This window comes from Natrix helvetica (assembly GCF_964273705.1).
Source record: "Natrix helvetica genome assembly, chromosome: 1".
In the NCBI taxonomy this organism is placed as follows: Eukaryota; Metazoa; Chordata; class Lepidosauria; order Squamata; family Natricidae; genus Natrix; species Natrix helvetica.
This window is the reverse complement of record NC_138548.1, coordinates 367,287,970-367,315,084: the sequence shown is the minus strand read 5'-3', so window position 1 is coordinate 367,315,084 and position 27,115 is coordinate 367,287,970. Positions and strand designations below refer to the sequence as shown.

At 42.0% G+C, this 27,115-nt stretch overlaps 2 protein-coding genes across 2 annotated transcripts in view; one reads left to right on the top strand and one right to left on the bottom strand.

Moving 5' to 3' along the window:
* The window catches only part of LOC309384550 (vomeronasal type-2 receptor 26-like), a gene marked incomplete at both ends in the record, with an annotated part of 99,382 nt that extends 85,528 nt beyond the window's left edge, over positions 1-13,854 (bottom strand). Inside the window, 2 exons of the mRNA XM_081938240.1 lie at positions 12,838-12,892; positions 13,798-13,854. Of these exons, the coding sequence (XP_081794366.1) occupies positions 12,838-12,892; positions 13,798-13,854 (112 nt within the window). The remainder of the gene's footprint in view (positions 1-12,837; positions 12,893-13,797) is intronic.
* LOC309384548 (vomeronasal type-2 receptor 26-like) overlaps positions 1-27,115 on the top strand; it is a gene marked incomplete at both ends in the record, with an annotated part of 254,096 nt that overhangs the window by 110,371 nt on the left and 116,610 nt on the right. The gene's annotated exons all lie outside the window — the stretch shown is intronic.

Here is a 27,115-nt window from a genome sequence, read left to right as displayed (position 1 = left end):
TTAAAATACCAGTTAAAAGTATATTTCCAGGAGGTAACAGTTGTAACAGTTATAATTATGCCAGGCTAGCTAATCGGAACAGGTGAGTCTTCAATTTTTGTCGGAAGGAGCGGAGGTCAGTAGTGGTCCTAATATCGGGGGGGAGGTCATTCCAGAGGGTTGGGCCCATCACAGAGAAGGCCCTACTCCTTGGTGCCGCGCGCTGGCATTGCCTAGTGGACGGCACCTGGAGAAGCCCCTCCCTGTGAGAGCGAATTGGCCGCAGGGATGTATGTGGGAGGATGCGATCCCGCAAGTAACTAGGTCCTGTGCCATGGAGCACTTTAAAGATGGTGATCAGAACCTTGAAACGCACCTGAAAAACCACAGGCAGCCAGTGCAGCTCGCGCAGGAGTGGTGTTACGTGGGAGTATCTGGTACTCCCCATGACAACCCGCACGGCCATGTTCTGGACTAGCTGCAGTCTCCGGGCGCGTCCCAAGGGAAGCCCCATGTAGAGAGCATTACAGTAGTCTAGGCGAGATGTCACCAGCGCATGAGTGACTGTGCATAGGGCATCCCAGTCCAGTAGGGGGCGTAATTGGCGCACCAGGCGAACCTGGTGGAACGCCCCCCTTGCCACGGCTGCCACATGGTCATCCATTGACAGCCGGGCATCTAGGAGGATGCCCAAATTGCGCGCCCATTCCACAGGGGGCAATTGCTCGTCCCCTATGGCCAGCGATGGAGTCAGCTGGCTGAACCGAGGTGCTGGTAGCCACAGCCACTCAGTCTTGGAAGGGTTGAGTTTGAGTCTGTTGTCCCCCATCCAGACCCCGACGGCTTCCAAACACCGGGACATCACTTCGACAGCCTCGTTGGGGTGGTTTGAGGTTGAGATGTACAGCTGGGTATCATCAGCGTACAGATGATATTCAACCCCAAAACCACGGATGATCTCGCCCAGCGGTTTCACATATGCGTTGAACAGAAGGGGCGAGAGGACCAACCCCTGCGGCACCCCACAAGAGAGTGGCCTCAGGGTCGATCTCTGCCCCCCTGTCAACACATATTGCATCCGGCCAGAGAGGTAAGAGCCGAACCACCATAAAACGGTGCCTCCGACTCCCATCCCCTCCAGCCGGCGCAATAGGATACCATGGTCGATGGTATCAAAAGCCGCTGAGAGGTCTAATAGGACCAGGATAGAGGAACAACCTCTATCTCTGGCCCTCCAGAGATCATCAACCAACGCGACCAAGGCTGTCTCTGTGCTGTGCCCGGGTTGGAAGCCGGACTGGCGTGGGTCTAGATAGTCGGATTCATCGAGGTGACGTGGAAATTGCTGCGCCACCACATTCTCAACAACCTTCGCCAGGAAGGGAAGGTTGGAGACTGGACGATAATTAGCTAGCTCCATTGGGTCAAGTGAAGGCCTCTTGAGTAAGGGTCTCACCACCGCCTCTTTCAAGGCAGTTGGTAAGGATCCCTCACCCAATGAGGCGTTCACCAGGCCCAGAAGCCAGCCTCGTGTCACCTCCCAGGATGCCAGTACCAGTCAGGAGGGACATGGGTCCATTGAACATGTGGTGGGTCGCAGCCGTCCACGCAACCTGTCTAAGTCCTCGGGGGCAACAGAGTCAAACTCCTCCCAGAGTGGTCTCACAAGACTCACTGTTGACTGCCCGTCCAGTCCACTGGAGGGGGCCCATCCACTTCGGATCTGAGCGACTTTGTTCTGCAGATATTCCCCAAACTCCTCTGCTCTTCCCTGTAAGGATGCCCCCCGCGTCTATTGCGACAAGAGGGAGCGGGTCACCCAAACAGGGTGGCAGGACGGTTATCCGCAGATGCAATGAGAGCGGCACAATGTCTGCGTTTGGCCACTCTCAATGCCACAAGGTAGGTCCGTAAATAGGCTCTTACCTGTGCTCGGTCAGACTCGGAGCGTGAGGACCTCCACCTGCTCTCTAGACATCTCCTATGGCACTTCATCACCCTCAACTCCTCAGTATACCAAGGAGCCCGGTGGGTCGCTGCCGTAGGAGAGGTCGCAAAGGCACAACCCGGTCCAAGGCCTCAGCCGTCGCCCTATTCCAGGCGGCCACTAGGTCCTCCGACCGAGCGCGGGTCAGGGCTACAGGTAGTGGCCCAAGCTCCGTCTGGAACCTATCCGGTTCCATCAGGTGCTTGGGGCGGTACCAGCTTGGACAAACTGGCTCCGCCTCCTAGTGGTGGGGGGTAGCGCCTGGGAAGTCTAGCCGGAGACATGAGTGATCTGACCATGACAGGGGAATAATATCTAAATCTCCTATTCCCAGATCACTTGTCCACTGCTCAGATACAAAAACAAGGTCCAGTGTGTGGCCACCTTCGTGTGTGGGGCCCTGAATTAGTTGGGTCAGGCCCATGGCTGTCATGGAAGCCATGAACTCCTGAGCCACCTCGGATGCTGCTCCCGTCGACGGCAGGTTGAAATCCCCCATAACCAAAAGTTTGGGATCTCCACCGCCGTCTCCAAGATCAGCTCGAGGAGCTCGGGCAGGGCTGCTGACGTATAGCGAGGAGCCAAGTATACAATCAGCAGACCCCACTGCCTCCCTGGGCCCCATTTCACACCTAGTGACTCACACCTGGGTATCTGAGGAACAGTGAACTCCCTCGGCTCTAGACAGTCCCGTATAACTACCTAGGATTTAACCCTAAGAGAAAAATAAATAAATCCAAGAAAGAGGATCTCTGGAATGCTTTTAAGTAGCGACTGAAGAGAGATAGAGAGAAATTGCACCCTAACAGGAAATGAGTAAAGGCTATAAAATACAGAAAGACTGGATGTATAAATCTTACTGGCATAACTTTGAATAGACATTTTAAAATGCTGGATAATTGACTGCTTATTGATGCCTTTTTTAATCAACTTGAAACAAATAACTGGAAGAATAACTTTAACATTGAACTTTAAGCTGAAAGCGCCATCTATTTGGGACTGCATATATATATATATATATATATATATATATATATATATATATATATATATATATATATATATATATATATATATATATATATATATATATATATATATATATATATATATATATAATGTCACACTACTAGAAAAACAAAAACAAACTTGGATATTTTTGATAAAAAGAAAGAAAATAACACTTGGAGGGCTGCGATGTTATCTACTATTCTATACTTATCTACTTGATGGTCACCAGAGGATCAACCTTGAAAACCTGGAGGATATTTAATGGAATTACTTTTGAATACTGGAACTAACCAGCACTTGAGCCACTTTAGCTGGAAAAGATCATATTAGTTGATAATAATATGCATCTAAAAATAGAATAGTAAGAGTTGGAAGGGACCTTGGAGGTCTTCTAGTCCAAACCCCTGCCAAAGCCAGAAACGCTACACCGCTCCAGACAAATGGTTATCCAACGTCTTCTAAAAAACTTCCAGTGTTGCAGCATTCACAACTTCTAGATGCAAGTTGTTCCACTGATTAATTGTTTTGTCAGAAAATTTCTCCTCAGTTCTAAGTTGCTTCTCTCCTTGATTAGTTTCTACCCATTGCTTCTTATTCTACCCTCAGGTGCTTTGGAGAATAGCTTGAATCCCTCTTCTTTGTGGCAGCCCCTGAGATATTGGAAGAATGCTATCATGTCTCCCCTAATCTTCCTCTTCCCCAAACAAGACATACCCAATCCCTGCAACCATTCTTCATATATTTTAGCCTCCAGTCCCCTAAACATCCTTGTTGCTCTTCTCTGCACTCTTTCTAGAGTCTCCACATCTTTTCTACATCGTGGCGACCAAAACTGGATGCATTATTCCAAGTGTGTCCTTACCAAGGTATTATAAAGTGGTTATAACACTTCACATAATCTTGATTCTATCCCTCTGTTTATGCAGCCTAGAACTGTGTTGGCTTTTTTGGCAGCTGCTTCACACTGCTGGCTCTGTATCTCAAAATTATAAGTTTCACTCTACACATTCAATTATCACTGTAGTTCACCTACCTTGTGACTGGGTCATAAGGCTTTTGAAAACAGAAAAAAAGGCTAATATTTCACCCACCTTGTCGTACCACTTTAGCAAGGAAAGACTCTCTTGGCTGATGATAAGCCTCTGTCTTTCAAAACTTCCCATTTGCTCTTCATAGTTACTCTCATCGGGGAAAACCACCAAGCTCGTTATATGCAGATCTGCTATCAGATCTCCATTTTGGTCCAAATACATTTTCATCTCAGAAAAATTGCAAAATGCATTCTTCTTCAAAAAGGGATGGAACTGGAATGGAAACAACCAGACAGTTTAAAAGGAAAAATCTTTGGTTTCTTATCCCACTTTGGTCTCTACATATTTGAATTGTTCTAATACAGTTGTCTAACTGGCAGATATTATTGAGATTCTAGATCTAAGATGTGGAGATTCTAGAAAGAGGGCAGAGAAGAACAACAAAGATGATTAGGGGACTGGAGGCTAAAACATATGAAGAACAGTTGCTGGAATTGTCTGTGTCTAGTTGAGGGGTCAGCAACCCATGACTCTGGAGCCGCATGTGGCTCTTTCATCCCTCTGCTGTGGCTCCCTGTCACTCAAAATATGCATTACAACCACCAATGTGTGACACCCACTGGTATGTGATTTATTGAGTTTTAGCTTCCTAGTAAGCCAACCATGGATAAATCAAGAAAAGAAAAGTTTCCGAAAGAAAATAGAATCTTTGATTCAACTACATATCCTAGTTTTGTGGCCGCTCTGGAAATAGTCCTGCATGGGAAGGTTTTTGTGGTTTCCAGTGTTTTCTTTTCTGTGGGAAATGGATCTGAAAAGTTCTTTGAGTGTTTAAGGTTGCCGGCTCCTAGTCTTGATGAAAAGAAGGACTAGGGGAGACATGATAGCAGTGTTCCAATATCTCAGGGGTTGCCGCAAAGAAGAGGGAGTCAAGCCATTCTCCAAGGCACCTGAGAACAAGACAAGAAGCACTGATGTCACCCTTCCAAGTAACAGACCCAAATCAGTCAAAACTCTGAGGCCAGGGGTTTCCTCAAAGTATGAATTATTTAGACATGTCATTCTGGCACAGCTGGTGGAAACCCAACTCTGAAAGACCTGAGGTTTCTTCCGCCCAAATCAAAACCCAAAGTTCTTTCCCCAGGCCCTACGTCCATCACATGGTCCAATCAGTTCACAGTCCCAACTCCAGGTGTCTTCACTCCACGCCTCCCCAGCACCTGGTGGGAACGTCCTTTGATCACAGGAGAAATAATTTTATTTTGGCTACAAGTCCCCAGCTATGTCTATTTCCCCCTTGCGTTCCCACAGCTCCAACTGGCCTCTCTGTGGCAGCCCTGAAGTTGCTCCAATATGACTTCAGGGCTGGCAACTGAACAGAAACTAATCAAGGAGAGAAGCAACTTAGAACTGGAGAGAAATTTCCTCCCAGTAAGAACAATTAATCAGTGGAACAATTTGCCTCCAGAAGTTGTGACTGCTCCAACACTGGAAATTTATAAGAAGGTGTTGGATAACCATTTGTCTGAATTGGTGTAGGCTTTCCTGACTAGGCAGCGGGTTGGATTAGAAGATCTCCAAAGTCCCTTCCAATTCTGTGGTTCGATTGTATTTTATAATGGATATTATTATCTAATAATGATAATAATAAAGGGCAGATTCTAGCAACTTAAAGAACATTCATGAGCAACGGCTTAAAAACAGAAAAATCATAGATCAGCTAATCAGAAGATATAGATTGGTTACAAGAAACATCATTGAAGCTGTAGAGATTGTAAAACAGCAGATAACAGCAACAGCTAGAAAAATTGAGAGATATGAGGCACGAATTGGACATCACCTGGAAATGACCAATTACATGGTTTCTGGCTCAAATATCTGACCAGTCTACATGCAATGTTGGCCAGGCAACTGAATGAAATTTTACAAGATAGTCAAATTGATGAATGGTTGACAACTGGAAAAACATACTTGATTCAGAAAGATGCAACTAAAGGAACAATACCTGAAAACTACAGACCAATAACATGCTTTCCAACAACCTTTAAATTACTCACAGCATTATTGCAGATAACATAATGGATTATTTGGAAACAAACAACATCTTGCCAGTAGAGCAAAAAGGCAACAAAAGAAAGAGTAGGGGCACAAAAGATCAGCTCCTAATTGATAAAATGGTATTAGAAAATTGTAAGAACAGAAAAACAAACTTGAATATGGTCTGGATTGATTACAAAAAGGCATTTGACTCATTGCCACATAGTTGGATCATAAAATGCTTAGAAACAACTGGCATTAGCAAAAATATTACATCCTTTACTGAAAAGGCGATGAAACAATGGAGAACTGAGTTGGCAGTAGGGAATGAGAACTACGGAATGGTTAATATCAAGCGAGGAATTTTCCAGGGTGATTCACTTTCACCTCTTCTCATCATCATTGCGATGATCTCACTATCGGTAATCTTAAAAAAAATGAAATTAGGCTACCAAACAGCCAAATTAGCCGAAAAAATTTCGCATTTATTATATATGGATGATTTGAAACTCTATGGAAAGTCAGAAATAGAAATCCAATCATTGACAAACACAGTCCGAGTATTTAGCACCGATATTTCAATGCAGTTTGGCATGGAAAAATGTGCCACTGTATCCATAAAAAGGGGCAAAATCACTACATATGAGGGAATTGAAATGCCCAATGGCCAACTAATTAAATGCAATGAAAATGAAGCCTACAAATACTTAGGCATTCTGCAGTTGGATAACATCAAGCATGGAGAAGTAAAAACTATTGTCAGGGGAGAGTACACCAACAGAGTTAGGAAAATTTTGAAATCTAAATTGAATGGTGGAAATACAATCAAGGCCATAAATACCTGGGCAATGCCAGTTATAAGATACACAGCTGATATAGTTAACTGGACACAAGCTGATTTGGACATTTTGGACCGAAAAACCAGGAAACTAATGACAATGCACTACAGTTTACATCCACGCGGTGACACTGATAGACTATACCTGCCCGACCATCAGGTGGCAGAGGATTATTACAAGTGAAGCAAATAGTTGAAGAAGAAAAACATGCACTGGCTGATTATTTAAAAGAAAGTCAAGAACATCTATTAATCAAAGTAAAGAACAAAAATCTACTGAAGGCTCAACAGACGAAACAAGAATACAGAAAAGATGTGATAAAATCAAGAATGGAGAGTTGGCAGAACAAAGCCTTACATGGTCAATTTCTGGAAAAAATAAAAGATAAAGTGGACAGTGAAAAAACTTGGTTATGGTTAACAACAGGTACATTAAAGAAAGAAACAGAGTCACTAATCCTGGCTGCACAAGAACAAGCTATCCGAACAAATGCCATTAAGGCCAAAATCGAAAAATCCTCTGATGATGCCAAATGCAGACTCTGCAAAGAAGTTGATGAAACTGTTGACTACATACTCAGCTGCTGTAAAAAAATCGCTCAGACTGATTATAAATTGCGGCACAATTCAGTAGCACAAATGATCCACTGGAATTTGTGCAAAAATTATAATATTAAAACAACAAACTGGTGGGAACATAAGCCTGAAAAAGTCACTGAAAATCAGATGGTCAAGATCCTGTGGGATTTTCGTATACAAAGAGACAAAATACTAGCGCATAACACACCAGACATCACACTGGTTGAGAAAAAGAAGGTTACAATCATAGAGATCGCAATACTAGGTGATAGCAGGGTCGAGGAGAAGGAACATGAAAAAGTAGTAGAAAAACACTGGAAGTTTTTAAGAAGATGTTGGATAACTGTTCGTCTGAAATGGTATAGTGTTTCCTGCCTTTGCAGGGGGTTGGACTAGAAGACCTCCAATGTGCCTGCCAACTCTGTTATTCTGTTATTTTTAATTGGAAGAACAAGTTTTACCTTTGTCTTCAAAAGTGAAAAAGAATGGTTCTGTGAAATTTCTCAATCATGTGTATGTATGCATGTATGTTTGTATGCATGTAAGTAAAATAACGAATGTAGGGAGAAGTCTAGAGCAGAAACTGAACTAAGAAAGAAATCAAGAGATTATTCTTAAACTTTATGAAAGCCACAAGGGGATTATTCAAAGAATGGGATTCTTGAAATATATGAGCATAAAATTCTACAGTGCAAATAACACTCACTCATCACGAAATCTCCAGAACTGTAAATCCTACAAACTTGAAATTTGGAACAGAGGTTCCACTTGGCTTCTAGGTGTTTGCTGAGAAAGGATTTTTCGAAATGACCATCTGATCATTAGTATTTCCTATATATTATTATATTAACACACCCTGATGCTAAGGAGTTAGATGTCCAACTCCCCCTCCCCACCTGAAAAGAACACTCTTTCAACTGCCACTTGCCTTATATTAACCAAGCCCAATCACATAGTTTCATATCGAAGCATAGGTATCCAGCATAGCTAAAATATATCTGTCATACTTCCCTCTCTCAGGAAGATTATGCCCCAAGCAACTAAGGTTGGCCAAACCTGTTAGCCTATTGTAGCACAAATAGGTTGGATTTATTTTTCATGGGAGCTAACCTTGATAAATCCTTACCTGCCATGGCTGAAGTCTTGTAGTCACCAACCTCTTATTCCTTTTGCTCTTGGACCTGGAAGAATATGCATCATTCAAGGCATAGGCTAGAGTCTTACTGACACTATAAACACGGTGGTCAACTTTGTACTCGTAACTGCCTCTTTTCTCTTCGGTCTCTAGTAGCTCTTTCTGTGTGCATCTTCTTCGGACTTTGACAGAAAGGTTGTGCTTTGAAAAAGAACACTGAAAAGACTGATTTTGAGATTGTGGTTCCACAAAGATAAATGGTTGAAAGGTATCTTCATACCCTCTTTCCTGTATATAAAAGCGCCAAATACTATGAACGTATTCGTAAAGTCTATGTCTTCTCACTGGCACGTGTCCAAAAAGCGTGAGGATCCAGATTTTCCCTTCAATGGGTTGTGGCAAACCTTTAAGTGAAAAATGGACTTGGTGAATTCCATCCATCATGGTACTAAAGTCTGTATAGAAAACAAAGACATTGACTTGTCTCCACTTAGAGATGGCATCCATGAAGGCTGATGTAGGTGTAGTCGTTGAGAATCGTTGCAATATAACAACACAAATTCCATTCCTCACAAGCATAGGAGTAAATATCTGCATGAAATTCTCCCCCTTCTCTGTGTCTGAAGCAAAGAGACCAATCAAGGTCCATCTGAAATGGAGAAGAAGTTGGACAATTGCTGGGTACTGGATCCCATTTTTGGGAGCCATCCGGTAGAAATAGGGGAACTGTCTTTTATCACTCAGAGCCTCTGAAACAAATGAAGAAGTAATCTAAAAAAGCAATGAAGAATGCAGTGTTATATTTGGGGTGAGTTGAAGTCTAAAATATTTGCTTTCAATAGATCCAACTTTGTTCTCATTAACATAATAGAATGGCTTAGTGTTGATTGGTCATTGGCCATTTCAAGATACTGAATACAAAACAGACAACATTAACAACAAGTACAAGGACATGACTGCCTCAATCCTTATACCTTCACCACTGTGGATCCCTATTCCAAGACATAACATCTACAATGGCCATGGTGAAAAACAGCTCTTGAATTTCATAGAGAAGATAGGGTTGAATCTATTGTTCACACACCACCATTCCAATCATTTTAGTCACAGAAAAACATACACAAACCTGTGGGACTTTGTTGGTGCCTACTAAAGTTGACATCTGGATGGAGATGTCTCTTTTAGCTCCATCAAGAAGAGCCAAAAGATTGTCTTTCCTTCCACAGCTATAGTTGGGAACATTGGCTTCTCCAGTAGAGAGTGTGTCCAGCAAGGCATCTGAAGTGGCAAATGTGCTCAAATAGTTGTCATGGATGCTGTAACCAAGTGTGAGATTGTGCAGGAGCCGGCAATTCTTGTTGACAAATTGATTGATGAAAATGTAGCGTTGCATTACTGCCATATTAGTGTTTCTAGTACTGTATAAATATGTTTATGTTATCATCATGAACAATAGAAACCACAAAATAAACCATTACTGATCAAAAACCAGAAGAAATGATAGTCACATATCACCATTTAATTTCCAAAAGGGATGAGAAGATGGGATGGACCTATCTTTCAACCAGAGTCAATAGTCACAGATATATCATTATTTGTACTAATGTTAATTTTCCTATCTCTGATGACCATGATTCACAGTCATTCAGTCAAGTACTGCTACTGAATCATTAAAGCAAGAACATAGATGAATAAGTCAGCCAGTTAAGCAATTCTAAAAATAAGACATTCTTATTCTATAAGGAGAGGCAATTAATACAACTTTTCAATAACCACATGAAATAAAAATCATTATGAACAAGATGAACTCATATTTTAGGTGATCTTCTGAATTCTGTGTTTGTCTTTCTCAAGTTTTTTTTAGGTTTCCTTCTTCCCCATCCTTACATTTGAGACTTTTACAAGATAAGGCAAAAGAGGAGAGCTTTATCAATCAAAATAATTCACCCACATGCACATTATCCTACAATTTAGAAATAATTAGAAGAAAAAGAACGTAAGGAGAGTTCTAGAAATACAAATGTAGAGAATGCAACTCCATCACTTAGAATGACTTACGGAGAAGAAATATACCGAGCCCCATTAAATTGTAATAGTTCAAGAGAAGGATTTGTTGCCGTTTCAAACATAGTGATGATATAGTCTCCTGGCCCGTAGTAGTTCCATGGCTTTCCTGTGTCCTGCTGCTTCAAAATTGGGGGGCATTTAGCTGTGAGCCTCCCAAAATTTCTTTGGGTAAGCCCAAGCATCAGAAGCAGAAGCAGGAGGTTCATTCCTCCTTTGGCTGAATGAGTCACTTTTGTTAGTAAACTGCAAGAAGAGTTAGAAGAATTCAAAGCATGCTCACAAAATGGAAAAGCAAATGGCTTTCCTCATTCAGACAGAGGCAAAGTAAGTTTCAGGTGGAAAGATGGATTCAACACGCCAGTTTTTGCCTGTCCTAAATGTTGTGCATAAGACTCAGGATGACTAGAGGGTTGATGCAAGAGCTCTTCCAAGTTGCTTTAGTCTGATTATTACCTGAAAGGCAAAGATTGGAGAAGCAGAAGAAGATGTTCCAAAGACTGGCGTTGTAATAATTATAGTGAGAAGCAACTTCTCCTCTGAGACCCTTGAATCCTTCTGGGTTTTCATGTTCAGAGGGAGGGATGGAGAATAGTATATTTGTGAAAAAAAGTCACAGATTTGCCTCTGGGGGAATTGTTTTGCAGTAGTTCTGGCCCTTTCTACTGGGATACCTTAGGAAATGAACATTGGAGGATGAGAGTTCAAGCCCCATTTGAAAGACTTGGTTGATCAGGATTATGATGATCAGGATTCTTTCATTGAAAGGTCTGAATTAAAGTGATTAAATGATTTGTTACCATGTGTGCCTGTCCTTAGCTCACTGGAGGCATGGCAGGAAACCACAGATAGGGTGTCCCAAAGGTGCTTTTTTTCAATAGGCAACTGGACTTTCTGGTTTTTCTTTGAAGACATATCGCTTCTCATCCAAGAAGCTTCTTCTGCTCTGAAGAATCATGGGGAATGGAAAGATTCCATGTCCCACTTTTGGGACAACCATGACCTAGATGACTGAAAATCTCCATAGACACTGATACGGGGCAATATCTGAGAGCTTATGCACCAGAGAAAAATTCCTTGTGTGTACAACCACACTTGGCCAATATAAGATACTATTCTAATTCTATATTCTATTCTATTCTAGTCTGTTCTGTTCTGTTCATAGGCTTGCTAAATATGCTTCTTTCTGATCTAAATAAAGTCCATGCAGGATTGAAACTGATTGCAATCATGCATGCAAGAGTTTATGTATGGCTGTGTCCTGAATCTCTAAAAGAAATAATTATGGGATTATAGGTAAAGGACAAAGCAAAACAAGAAAACTTAGCCAAATTCCTTGGAATGAGAAATGCAGATCAAATATTTTTTTATATAGAATGAAATAAAATAAAATATCACTTTTGAAAGGAGTTATTCAGTCTCTGCCCTGATTCCATCACTATCCCAATGCCAAATGAAATTGTTTGGTCGTAAGGAATTCTAAATTACCACTTTAAAATAAAAAACCCCATAAGACTACATTTTTTGCTCTATTTTAATATAAGCTGCTCCTTAATATTTGTCAGCCCCAGCGCTCTCAGTGGCTCAGGGCTGCCATTCCGCTGATGGGGAGATTCGTGACTGGGGCATTTCGTGACTTGGACCTCTGTTGCTGTACCGCACTTGTTTCCCTGCTGCACCGAAATCCTGCAGTGAGTTTCATATGGAATGGCACCAGCGCATGCATGGCAATGTAAACCAGCATGGTCTCTCACGTTATCACAGTATATTCAGTGTATTGCGTGTGCGTAGGAGAGGGCGGGCCACAGGAGGGCGGGGCATAGGATTGTTTAAATGGTGGAGGGAACTGCGGAATTACAGGCTTAACTTTAATTCACTTGTGTTTTGCATTGCGTGTTTGTTGGAAGTAGAGGAACAGGCTTATAAAGATTACATTTACCACGAACTACTTCCTTAGTCGGCTTGTTTGTTTTCTTTGCCTGAATCGAACCTGACAGAAGGTCAAGCCTCGACACATTTCAGCCTGATCTGGAGACAGCTAACTTAGAAGATCAGAAGCACCAACAGAGCTTGTTACCCCAAAGCCTTTCCTACGCCTCCATTGGGTCCGGATGTACACTTCAAAGAGAGGCCAGTTTAGAGGCCTCCTCAATTGCAGGAGGGTGCTGCTGGGTACCAGGGTAAGCATGATGAAGGTGCCGTAGGTGGATGGTGGCCAGGTCCCCTGGGCCCTGGAGGGTTCAAGGGTCCACAGGGTCCTCCTACCCTCACGCCTACTGGAAGACATTTTTCACAATGGAGGAAAAGAAGGATTTCAGAAGATGAATGGAGCTATTCAACTGCGTTAGGTAATCAAACTCTGGATGTTATAAGAGAAATGTTTGGGCCGCCTGGGTTTAAGGAGCTGGTTCTTGGTTCTTGTTGGCATAGAGAGAAGGTCCCGGGAGATGCATGCCTTAGATGAAGGGTCCCGGTGGTATAGTGACCACTCTGAAGTGATATCACCCTATGGATTGGGCCAGGGGGTTACTGGGGAACAGACACTGGCATCACAAGCTATAGCACGGAAGGACACGTCATATAACAATCAAGGTGTGGCCACAGGGGAGAGGGGATATTAGGCGTCCTCAACAAGACCTCCTTGGCCTGGGTCACTGGGATACAGACAGGTTCCAATGGGTCCTTTGGATCCTCCGGATGTCAGGGCATCTTTTGATGAAAGCCCAGATAAAGCAGCCCTTTTCATTGGATAAGTTATTAACCATCTGGATAAGTACAGACATTTATATGTATAGCAGTGATCTATGGTTATGGCTGTAGTGGCAGTCCTGGAGGGGGAGGTGGCTGAATGGGTCACCAACCTGTATAGCAACCATGCTAGAGAACTGGGAGACATTGGCCTGTTCCTGGCGGTGCTCCAGGAACGATTTGAAGATAGTACTGGGGCACAATGGGCGGAGGGAGAGTTGCTGGCAGTCAAACAGAGGGGCCAGCCAGTAACTGATTACATCACAGAATTTCGACGACTTGCCAGAAAGGCCAGGGGCTGGTCAGAGAGATAGATCATACATCAGTTCAAGGTTAGTCTTGAATGTGGGTTAAGCAGAGCATTCGTATAACAGGCCTGAGGCCTCACCTTATAGACTGGTTCCACGCAGCGACTGATGATAGATTGAGAACCAGTTGGACGCATTGGGGTCAAAGACTACCTGAAAAGCCAACTAAAAGCAGCCCCGCTATGCTGATAGCACCACCCATATCAGCAAGTCCTTCTATTGCAACGCCAGTTAGAACTGGACCTCCTCATATGCCAATGTTGTGTTTCCAGTGTGGAAAACCAGGTCATAGGGCTGTAGAATGTCTGGAGGCAATTGTGAAGGCACCAACCATAAAGCCTGTCACTCGGCCAGAGACGGCGAGGAAGAGTGTCTGGAAACCCGTGGAGTCCTCCAGGGGAGCACAGCAAGCGGCTCAAACACCACAGAGCTGGCCAGTGAGAGTGATGAAGAGGAGGAGGAAGACCCTATGAATCAAAGCAGGTGATGAATGGAAAAGACACTTTCAATTGTCTGTTTGGTAACTATCAGTTTAGGGTCATGCCCTTTGGGTTACAAGGAGCCCCTGCTGTGTTCATGCAGCAGATTAATGAAGTCCCGCATGAACACCTTTATAAAGGGGTCCTTGTTTACCTAGATGATGTACTGATATAGACTAATACAATTGAAGAGCATGTCCATTTGGTGCGCCAAGTACTTAGGAAATTGTTGAATGCCAAGCTGTTTGTGAAATTATCAAAATGTGAATTTCACAAACCCAAACTGGACTATTTAGGGTTCAGGATATCAACTAACGGTATAGAAATGGCCCCAGCAAAAGTAAAGGTGGTGATGAATTGGCAAGCCCCAAAAACTTGCAAGCAATTGCAGAGCTTCCTGAGGTTTGCAAATTTTTATCGCCAATTCATCTCATTCTTTGCCCATGTAGCTCTGCCCTTCATGGACTTACGAAGACCAAATGGTTAATTGGGAATCCATGGCCAGGTCAGTCCATACAGTAGTTGCTGGCCTGTCAGCGAGTATTTGAACATTTAAAAAGATTATTCGCCCAAGAACCAGTATTGAAAAATCCTGACCCCTCCAAGCCATTCACTGGGCAGGCTGATGCTAGTGATGTGCAGTGGTGGCAGTTTTGTTGCAGGCCAATGAGAATGGCATTCTGCAACCTTGTGCATATACATCTCACAAACTGTTTAATACCGAACATAATTGGGCCACCTGGGAGAAGGAGGCTTTTGCAGTTTGATGGGCTTTACTTACCTGGTGACATTTGCTGAAGGGGGGGCTACCGTTTGAAGTCTGGATAGACCGTAAGAACTTAGAGGCATGCCAGACCCCAAGATGGTTGTCCCACATACAGGTTCGCTGGGCAAAGTTCTTCAGATGCTTTAGTATGCAGCTAAAACACATCCCAGGGAAAAGGAATTTCTCTCTAGAAAACCTCAATATGCCCATGGAAGGGAAGAGATAGTAGAGGTCATGGTCCCATCTGCCTCACTGACCGCCAAACAGGGATTAGCGTATGTGGCACAGAAAGTCCCAATACAAGATATATCCCATTTATCCAGGTCCCGCTGGCAACTGATAAATGGTTCCAAGAACATCAAGACCTTCTTAATCAAAGGGATGGGCTAGCATGGTCTAAGATCTGTGTTCCTGAATCCCTTCGGTTGGAGGTGTTAAAATGATTCCATGATTCCTGGCCGGCCAGTCAGTTAGTGTTTCTAAAAATCTTACATTGTTTGTTTGTTTGTTTGTTTGTTTTATTGGATTTATATGCATCTGACATCTGACAAACAGGCAGTTCTGGTGGCTGCTTTACAAAGAGATATAGAGGAGCATGTGTGTAGCTGTGTAACTTGCACTACCATGAAAAGACAGCAACACAAGTTCCCAGGATTATTTAAGGCTGTGGCATTGCTTGTAAGACCATGGGAGGAGAAAAGCATCGATTTTATAGTCGACTTACCTGATAATAAAAGGAATACAGTCATGTGGATGGTTGTCGACCTATTCTCCAAACAACCCCACTTTGTGGCCTGTAATGACTTACCGTCTGCCAGAAAACTAGCTAAGCTGTTTATAACCTATGTCTATTGCAAATACAAGTACAAGGACATGACTGCCTCAAATCTTATCCCTTCACCACTGTGGATCCCTATTCCAAGACATAACATCTACAATGGCCATGGTGAAAAGCAGCTGTTGAATTTCATAGAGAAGATATGTTGAATCTATTGTTCACACACCACCATGCCAATCATTTTACTCACAGAAAAACATACACAAACCTGTGGGACTTTGCTAGTGCCTACTAAAGTTGACATCTGGATGGAGATGTCTCTTTTAGCTCCATCAAGAAGAGCCAAAAGATTGTCTTTCCTTCCACAGCTATAGTTGGGAACATTGGCTTCTCCAGTAGAGAGTGTGTCCAGCAAGGCATCTGAAGTGGCAAATGTGCTCAAATAGTTGTCATAGATGCTGTAACCAAGTGTGAGATTGTGCAGGAGCCGGCAATTCTTGTTGACCAATTGAATAATGAAAATGTAGCGTTGCATTCCTGCCAGATTTGTGTTTCTAGTACTGTAAAAATAAATATGTTTATGTTATCCTCATGAACAACAGAAACCACAAAATAAACCATTACTGATCAAAAACCAGAAGAAATGACAGTCACATATCAAAATTGAATCTCGAAAAGCATTGAGAAGATAGGATAGACATAGCTTTCAACCAGGGTCAATAGTCACAGATGTATCATTATTTGTACTAATGTTAATTTTCCTATCTCTGATGACCATGATTCACAGTCATTCAGTCAAGTACAGCTACTGAATCATTGAAACAAGAACATAGATGAATAAGTCAGCCAGTTAAGCAATTCTAGAAATAAGTCATGAGAGGAAATAAATACAACTTTTCAATAACCACATGAAATAAAAATCAACATGAACAAAATGAACTCATATTTTAGAAGATCCTCTGAATTCTGTGTTTGTCTTTCTCAAGTTTTTTTTAGGTTTCCTTCTTCCCCATCCTTACATTTGAGTCTTGTACAAGATAAGGCAAAAGAGGAGAGCTTTATCAATCAAAATGATTCACCCACATACCCATATCCTACAATTTAGAAATAATTGGAAGGAAAAAAAAGGAAGAAGAGTACTAGAAATGCAAATGGAGGGAACGCAACTCCATCAAATTGAATGACTTACAGAGAGGAAATATACCGAGCCCCATTAAATTGTAATAGTTCAAGAGAAGGATTTGTTGCCGTTTCAAACATAGTGATGATATAGTCTCCTTGCCCGTAGTAGTTCCATGGCTTTCCTGTGTCCTGCTGCTTCAAAATTGGGGGGCATTTAGCTGTGAGCCTCCCAAAATTTCTTTGGGTAAGCCCAAGCATCAGAAGCAGAAGCAGGAGGTTCATTCCTCCTTTTGTTGAATCACTCATTTCTGTTTGTCAACTGCAAGAAGAGTTAGAAGAATTCAAAGCACACTCACAAAATGGAAAAGGAAATGGCTTTCCTCATTCAGACAGAAGCAAAGTAAATTTCACGTGGAGAAGGTGCATTCAACTGGCCAGTCTTTGCCTGTCCTAAATGTAGTGCATAAGAGTCAGGATGACTAGAGGCTGATGTAAGAACTCCTCCATGTTGCTTTAGTCGGATTATTGCCTGAAATGCAACGGTTGGAGAAGTAGCAGAAGACATCCCAAAGACTGGGATGGTAATATTTATAGTGAGAAACAACATCTCCTCCAGGACCCTTGGGTCCTTCTGGGTCTCCATGTTCAGAGGGAGGGGTGGAGAATAGGATTCTTGTGTAAAGTCACAGATTTGCCTCTGGGGAGATTCTTTTGCAGTAGTTCTGGCCCTTCCTACTGGGATACCTTAGAAAATGAAGATTGGAGGATGAGAATTCAAGCCCCAAAAACTTTGTTGATCAGGATTATGATGATCAGGATTCTTTCATTGAAAGTTCTGAATTCAAGAGACTAAATGAATCGTTACAATGTGTGCCCGTTCGTAGCTCACTGGAGGCATGGCAGGAAACCACAGATAGGGTGTCCCAACGGTGCTTTTTTTCTTTTTAATCAGTTTTTTTATTTTTTTATTTTTATACAAATAACCACATATGTACCATTACATCATAACCAATGCTATTTTGTATTATTCAATATTATATCAATTCCTCTTACCATCAACTCTCAAAGACTATCATCTGCTCTCCATATTTCTACCCTATCCATCACTTTCTTGCCTCTTCTCTCTCTCTCCTCCTCCCTACCTCCTTTCTTCCCTCTATCATTCATCTCTTCTCTACTTTCCCTTCCTCTCTCCTTCTCTCTCCTCTTTCCACTCCTTCTTTCTCTCCTCCTCTTCCCCCCCCACCCTCTCTCCTAATCCCTCTCTTCCTCCTCTTGTCTCCTTTCTCTCTTCCACTCTCTTCATCTCGCTTGCATGGTGTATTTCAGCGTCTGAGCAGGCTCCATTTAATGTTGATAGTGGTAGTAGTTTTATTTCAATAAACATTTTTCATATTAATAATTTGAACATATATCCTCCCTTTTTTTAAAAAAAAGTATACATATATAATAATTACATTTTTAGCCCCCCACTCACCCCCAAAAGCTTATTTTTTGGGCAAAGTGTGAACCTGGTTACAATTTCCAGCTAGTCCCTTCATAATATTGTACAGTTATACATCATTACATGCCCCAAATTTTTAGTTCTCTCTTTATAATCTCAGTAATTTTCCATTATAAGTATATTTCACGTTCCCTCTTCCATTTTTCATATCTTTACTTAGCTTACATTTAGTTATCTTTTAATTACAATCCTTGCTATTCAATGCTTATTACAATTCCATTAACCTGCTATATAACATGACAAGCAATATGCACCTTGCTTATATTCATCTTCTTAAAAGTTCTATATGTATCCATATTCCAAATATTTAAAACTTATATTTAATTATCTTTTCAATAGCAACTCAGTTTAACTATCATGTCATTTATATTCTCCACATAGTAATTTCTAAATATCCAATTAGCTAGTCATTCATATTAATATATGTGCTTCTGTATATATTTGTATATGCTTCCCTTCTTCCTGTCAATCTTCACATTTTTTTCGCCTTATCCTTTCCATTTCTTCCTAGTGAGCCTTTTATCCCAAACTCTAAGCTCCTGCTTTTTCTTTCTACTGGGCGTATATTCTTCCTTCTCTAGCTTTTCCATCACCCACTGCTGCGTCATTCGATGTATCCTCTGTCTCCTTGTCTTCTCTTCCTCTTTTCTCTTATCAGGCCTTTCTTTCTTCTCTTTCTTCTCTATGCCTGTCTGGCCATTTCCTTTCCTTTCTTCTATAGTCCCTTTCCTTGTTGGGACATATCCCCCTTTTCAATTTTCCCTGTGCCACTGTCAAACCCAGTGAAATCTTTTGTCTATCTTTTTTTATTTTCTATTGCTTTTCTATCGTTCCACTATCTTTCCCTTCTTCTTCCCTCGCTTCTTGTTTCTTCTTAATTTCTAACTTCAAAATTCTATTTAATTTTAATTTTAATGACTCATGTATATTTTTTTATAATCTCACGTATTTCTTCAAATTCCCAACTTTCCATAGTGTCCAGTTCAAAAGTTACAGTTAAGTACCGTATTTTTCAGAGTATAAGATGCACCAGAGTATAAGACGCACCAAGATTTTGAAGAGGCAAATAAAAAAAGTTTCCAAAAAACAAAAAATGGCTGTGCACAGCCTTTAGGAGGCTTATAGAGTGCTCCTGGAGGGTGGGGGGCAAAAACGAGCAAAAAACAGCCCGTTTTTTGCTCATTTTTGCCCTCCCCAGCTCCCAGGAGCACTCTGGAAGCCTCCAAAAGGCTATGCACAGCCATTTTTGCAAAGGGGGCGGCGTTTTGGGAGGTTAAAATGCTGTATTCAGTGTATAAGACGCACCCACATTTTCACCCTCTTTTTTTGAGGGAAAAAGGTGCATCTTATACTCTGAAAAATACAGTATAATTTAAGTCCCACAGTTTCTTCTTATTTCCAAATTCTGATCCAGCTCCAATATTCCAGTTCAGCTAAAGTGAAGGGGGAAAAAAGTGGGGAAGACATTCTTCTTTTCTTCCACTGCCACAAAATCTAACAGTCTGTGCAAATTCAAACCCTTCTTAAATGCTTTGCTTTCTTTGTTCTTCCCTCTGGCAAATGGCTCCATATTCTTTCAACTCAATGATTTTCAGTGGTACAGCTTGGCAGTTTTAAATGCAGGAAAAATAAAATTACGAATGGAAGAAACAATGCTTTTTCTTGATTTTTCCTCTTGTTATTTTCCACCTCATTTTACAATGCCGCTTCCCCCAATGCCAATTCAGAGAGCGAATCTCTGACCTGTAAGGAGCCAGTTGTGTTCCTCTGGGTCTAATGGGATGCAGCTCCTTCTTCACTTTCCCTTCAGGAAAGTTCTGATCCAGAGATCCCCGGCTTCGGTTTGTCGGCCAGAATGTACGTGAGGCACTTCGGAGCCCACCGTTTCTCTGACTGTCTCGCTCAGATGCTTCCAGTCTCTCTATATCCCTCCACCTCTGTTGAGAGAGAGCTGTTCAGTTTTGACATAGATGGCCACTTTAACATGGTTGTCCCATCTTAGACACAGATATGGTACAATATCTGTGAGAGCTTATGCATCCTTGTACATGTACAACCACACTTGGCCAATAAAGAATACAATTCTAATTGTATATTCTATTCTATTCTATTCTATTTTATTCTGCTCTGCTCTGCTCTATTCTATTCTACCTTACCCTACCCTACCCAACCTTACCCGACCCGACCCAACCCGACCCAACCCGACCCAACCCGACCCTACCCTACTCTAGTCTACTCTAGTCTACTCTATTCCTAGACTTGCTAAATATGCTTCTTTCTAAATGTACGTGTTGAGTAATACCACTATTGCAACTTCTGTTTTAAACGACTTTCATACAAAGAACTGTATCTCCTGCTTTTGTAACCAAGTAATGTGTAACCATAAAGGCATGTTGAACAAAGCATTTGGGTTCTTCCAGCTTTATGGCATGATCCACCTTTGTCCAGACCTGAATAAATGTGTGACTCAGAGAGAATTGGACTCTGCCTCTTTGTTCATGGGAGTCCAGCCTAAGCCTCCTGCTTAACAACTTCTGATGTCCTTCTGGGTGGTATCTTCTCTTCTTTGCTTTGCAACATTAATAGTGACCACTGGGCAAGGTCACCCACCCCCCAGCATGTGGTATCACTATATGCTGATGATACTGAGCTCTATTGCTGGATGGTCACTAGAGAGGAAACTGGGCCCCAGTGCCTTATTTCTCCATAGTAAACACTTTGATTTGATCCAAGTTCAAATCAAGCATGTCTACTAATATTCAATAATCTATTGTTTAGGGTCACTTCCGATTCCTGTAGGCGACAGACGTGTTGTCTGCTGCTCATCTCCCCAGTGGGCTCCTTTCAGGAGCACAGCGGGCCCTGGAGGGGTCTCCTGCCGCAGGGCAGCTTGCTGGAACCCCCCAGATTCGGCGGCAGCTGGAGGGGGTGTTTCCAGCCTCGCCCCAGGAGCCGGGGAGCGGAGGGGGGCATGAAACAACTTCTGGCTGTCTGCTCTTTTGCCGAATAGACTCCAGGAGGAAGGAGTTAAGCAAAAGAAGAGCGGCTGAAATGCCGGTGGGGAGAGATCCGTCCTAATCTCCTTAATCATTGTTAACAGATAAGCAGCAGACTATTGTAAATTTCTGTTCAATCTATTTGAAACTGGAAGATTAGAGGGGGGTGTTTCTTTCTCTTTACCCCCCCCCTCGGACAAAGCGGCATTTGAACTATATCTCTCTATACCAGAATGGAGAGAGAATAAAGGGTGACTTTCCACTTGTACTAACTATGTGGGAAAAATTGATATCACAGCTGCAAGAGGTGATTGCTGAGCTGTTTTCTTAAAAGGAAAAAACTTTATGGAATTCCTTGTTCTTCTCCCTGCGAAAGAAGGAGCCAAGATGGCGCCCCTCCGTCTTCTTCTTTGTACTTATAAATGAAGCCTGCCTTTTGAAACTACCTTTGGAAAAAAAATCTCTGGTATTGTCTTAATACCCCCTCTGAAGGTGCTCTGGATCTCTCCCGTTACGTGGTCTTCCTGATTAATTTTGATTATTTGACTTTTCCCCTTTCTGGTGTACCTACGTGCCTTGGAACTGTGAAGAAGAACTAACTTTTCACTTTTGGATTTGCCTGCTGCCTTGGACCGGCACAGCTGCGTGCTCCACTGATGCCATTCTCTTTGTAAAAGACTTATCATCCCTGAGCGCAGATAAATGGAGTCCAAAAAACCACCAATGGGCAAGTCATTCTCAGCTCCTGCTTCTGCCACCTCCAGTCCAAGCATGCAGCTGGCAAAAATTACTTCATTGTTACAACAAGAAGGGACTGGAGAGAGCTCAAAAGAACTATCTGTTACCCAAATGTTTCAGGAAATTATGAAGGGTCAAAATGAATTGAAAAAAGAGGTGACAGATCTCAAAGATGAACTCAGAGGTGTACAACATCATATAACAGAAAACAAAGAATTGGGGTGTTAGAGGAGGGGGCAGCTGGATTGGGGGAGGAGGTTAAGGCAGTCCAGAAGGGAAATTTAGAATTGGAAAATTTAATGGCAAAAATAGAACTTGAAAGAATGTCCTTTTTTTTCAGATTCCAGAACCTACCAGAGACAGAAAATGAAGATCTTAAGGATATTATGAGTACAATTTTAGCAGAATATATTAAGAGAAATAAAGAACAGCTGTGGTGGGATATGGATCTGGTTTACAGGATTAATTTAGCATATGCTAGAACACACAATGTTCCAAGGGAGGTACATGTTAAATTTCTTAGGAGGACCACGAGGGATGAGGTGCTAGGGGCCCAAAGGGAGGGACCATTAAATTATAAAGATAAAGAAATTACCATTCTTAAGCAAATTCCGAAAAAAATAAGGGAAAAAAGGAGGAAGTATTCCTCCTTATCAAAGAAATTATACAATAAAGGAGTTTGGTTTAGATGGTTATTGCCAGAGGGAATGTTGATTTTTTGGGGAGGGAAATATAATTAGAATTAATACAGTGGAGGAGGCAAAAGCCTTCATTAAAAAACATATTTCTCTCCTAGAGGACGAAAATAGGGGAGGTGGTGAAAAAGGTAGTAATGTACAAGATATGAAGGAGGGGGGAGGCTGTGGCTCCATCTGGGGACAGGGAGGAGGGAACAATATTGAAAAGGCTCAGGTCACAAAAATAAATGTATTTGAAATACTATGGTAATTGTTGATATACTAGAAAGTGACAGAAAGAGATGATTGAACACATGGTTGATATAATGTAGAACAAGACTCTGTTTTTGCTTATCTTTTATACGTTATTTTTAACATTGTAAAAATTGTGAGATTTGGAGGGATTTCTACCACTAGCACGGGAGCTGCCAAAATTTTCTATGTACCTTTTTTACCTTTCCCCATAAATGCTTAAAAACCAATAAAATTCTTTTTAAAAATAATAATAATATATTTTTATAACATGAAATCATTGTCAAATGTCCGAGTAGGAAACAGAGAGGGAAAATGACAGCTTGATGAAAAACAGAGAAGCTCAGAACCAGTTTGTGCCAGCACTCAAGGCCACGCACCCAGAGAAAGAATGTACAACTGTGTGAAAAAATCCTGCACGGTTTATGGTTTATGATATTTTTTGGATAGGCCATTGATTTTATGGTGTTTTATGCTAACTGCTATGCAAATATTGTTATATTTAAATAAATACTGGTGGTTTTTAAGTGAAAAGCATAAGCGTTTTGCAATTTGGTGCTGTTTGGATAGGATTGTGAATTTTCTTGCATGCTTACAATGACTATGAAAACAGATTATACCCAGTGGGATACGTGTTGCAATTACTAAGGGCGATGCTAGTGTTTTGTTAACATTTTTATTGTTTGTGGCCCTGAAAAGGTCCGTTTGGGTAACCAAACATGGCTACTAATATGAAATTGGCCAGCCTTTATTGCTTATCACCAGGCAGCATTGCTTCGGCATAGACTATATAAGTCTTTGCATGTGATTTTTAGTGACAATGTGGTGCCAGGCTGCAATAATGGATTCAATTAGCTCCTGCTTGATCTTCAGATGCTTCTTGCTTATTTCATAACCAATCTTGGCCCAAAAGTTCTCAATTGGGTTCAAATCCAGGCTCTGAGCTGGCCAATCCAGAAGTCGAACACCATGCTTCTTCATCCACTGCTGGACGGACTTGGCATTGTCATCCTGGAAGTAAAAGCCCTTCACTACAAGTTGCTGAGCTGAAGGAAGCATGAAGTCTTTTCCAGAACTTCAACCTACTGCTTGGAATTCATGATTCCCTGCACGATTTGTATCCGACCAATACCAGAAGCAGCGATACAGCCCCAGATCATCACGTGCAATGGATGCTTCACAGATAGATTCAGGCAGTAGGGCCTAAATTCTTCAGCTGGAAATCTTCTGACATACTTATTGCACTGATTCCCAATCAAGTAGAAATTGGTCTCATCACTGAAGAAGACCTTGGCCCACTGTTCATTGGTCCACTTGGCATACTTCTTGGCCCATGCACGTCGCCGAGAGCGGTGAGCGTCTGTGAGCAAAGGTTTACTTTGAGCCCTGCAGCCTTTGAGCCCTCTGGCAAACAGTCTGTGATGCACTGTGCTTGTGCACACTTTTGCATCACATGTTTCACCCGAAATTCTTGTAATCTGAGGTGAGGTGAGCTTCCTGTCAGCTATCGAAATGCATTGCAAAGCTCAATCCTGGCGTTTTGTCTACTTTCTTGGTCTTCCAGAGCAGAGCCTGTCATCAACTCAACCAGTTACTGTATTTGGTATTTTTCAACCACTCTGCTCACTGTTGTGCAATGGCATTTCACTCTCTTGGCTATTTCTGTACAGGAGCCCCTCTTTGTGAAGCACAATGATGCAATCACTGCTCAGTACTGGTGAAAGCAAAGGCCTTCATCCTTGCCCACAGCCAGAGCTAAATTAAATTTCTCAATGCTTTTCTTGCCTATTTATAGTCAGAGAGTATGACAACATTGATTGGCTCATAGATTTAGCCTCTGTGCATTTTGATTGGTCAGCCAAAGCTCGCTGCTGATTGGCTACTTTCGATCCTAACATTCTTGAAAATTCAGGTTGGGTTTGTTTTAGCACATAAACTCACTCAAAACCTTAAGACTTTGGTTATATTACTAAAAATTATGCACCTCAATCCGACTACAGAAATGTTCAACAAAGTACTAATTTTGCGTGGTTTCTCTGAGTGAAAAGTTGATTAAACATGTAAATACAGCTTAAAACTGAAAGTGTACAGGACTTTTTTACACAGCTGTATATTACTCCTAACATCTCAGTATACTCAAAACACCTGGGTGAATCTTCATTGGGTGAAGATGGAGTGGCCATGGGGAGAAACAATTTCTCCACATGGAAAAATTAGTTCTAGCCTGATTTTGTTGCAACTAGTATCCATTAGTTAAAGAACCTATCATGTCAACCAAATGGAATCGAGGGTCTTTCTTTCTTTCTTCTTTTTTTTATAAACAAAGTTTTATTGGTTTTTGGGTGTTTTGCAAAAGGAAAAGGTATGGGGAAGTTTACAAATTGTGGCAGCCGCAAACTGCGGTAGGTATACGCCCCCTCCAGACTCATAGTGTACATTTGCATAGCATTCAAATATTACATAATATAACATACAGTCAGTGTGGTAAATTCAAAAATAATTTCAATCAATTTGTATCCTGTGGATTTTCTTACTTACTTGTGTGATCTGAGCTTTCTTGATGTCGCCCCATCTCCCCCCGTTGGCAGTGCTCCGGCCCCTCCCGTGTCTTGTGTATCTACTGGGATGTCTTCTGGTTTTTCTAGGAGTAATTTATTTTTTTCCATAAAGGCCTGCGCCTCTATGGGTGTGTTAATTCTGACCCTTGTCTCCTTCCAGAATATTAACATACCTTCAGGCAGCAACCAACGAAACCACACCCCCTTCTGGTATAATTTATTCGCCAATTGCGAATAATATTTTCTTTTCTCCCTCACTTTCTTGGGGATCTGTTTCAGTATGGTTATCTCCTTATCTTTATATATCAGGGCTTGTCCCCTTTGTGTATTCAGAATTTCATCTCTTGTGCTTTTCCTAAGAAATTTAATGTGCACCTCCCTGGGGACATTGTGTGTTCTAGCATATGTGGAGTTCACTCTATAGACCAGGTCTATTTCCCACCCCATCTGTTGTTTTTCTTTCTGGGTATACTCAGCCAAGATGGTTGTCATGATGTCCCTAATGTTTTCATCATCTGTCTCCATCACATTCTGAAATCTAAGATAAAAGGACATTCTCTCAAACTCTATTTTCATTTGTTGGGTGTCAAGCTCTTTGTTTCCCTTTTGCATGCTTTCCACCACCACCACCCTCATCTCAGCCGCCCCCTGCTCCAAGTGATCCAATCTCTGTGAGTTCTTATCAATTTTTTCCTGGTTTCCTCTAATTTCTTCTTTCATCTCCTTCAGCTGTTTCTTAATTTCCTCTTGTCCCTGTAGAATTTGTTGAAACATTTGGTGAAACTCCAAGTCCGTAGTTTTAACTTGTTTAAAAGCTGTCAATGTTGATTGCGTGCTCGGACTTGAGGTTGCAGATGTCAGGGCAGAGGCAGCAAAGCCGGACTTTCCAGGAGGTGGTCTTTTAGATGTCATTGTTAGTAATAAAGAGTCCAGTCAGTATAGAGAAGAATCAGTCAGAGTGGTAGAGCAGCCAAGGGAGTTCGGTGGGGGTAGAGAGACCAGGCAAAAGGGAACTCTCTAATCACCCTGGCAGGGAACAGATGTTTTTCACTCCAGAAAGTTCAAAAGCAAACAATCCACAAGAGGAGTATCCAAATAACACGGAGACAAAGACCGGAAGCCTGAAGTTAAAAGGTGGAGTCAGGTTCAGCTTTCATGAAGACAACGGAAGTGTGCCATCTTGCCCTGCCAACTTCAAGAACTGAGGCAACAAATAAAGTTTTCAGGATTCAAAGTTCCCAAAGATCACATTTTCTTGAAAGGGTTAAGTCTGAAGATCCATTTAGTTGGAGTGTGACCTCATTGGTTTGGCTCTCCCCCTCCTCCTTCCCTGGGGCTACGAGCACTTTTGTTTCTAGCCGCTTGTCCAAGGGGGGGGAAATCCCCCTCCCCTCCAGCCACACTTCTCCAAGTTAAACAAAAGTTCCAATTAACACCACTGACAAGTTTTAGAATTGGTAATAGGTATGAAGGGAGTCTACGCCTCACCGCACCGCCGCTGCATCCTTCAAGTAGCTTTTTTTCTTCC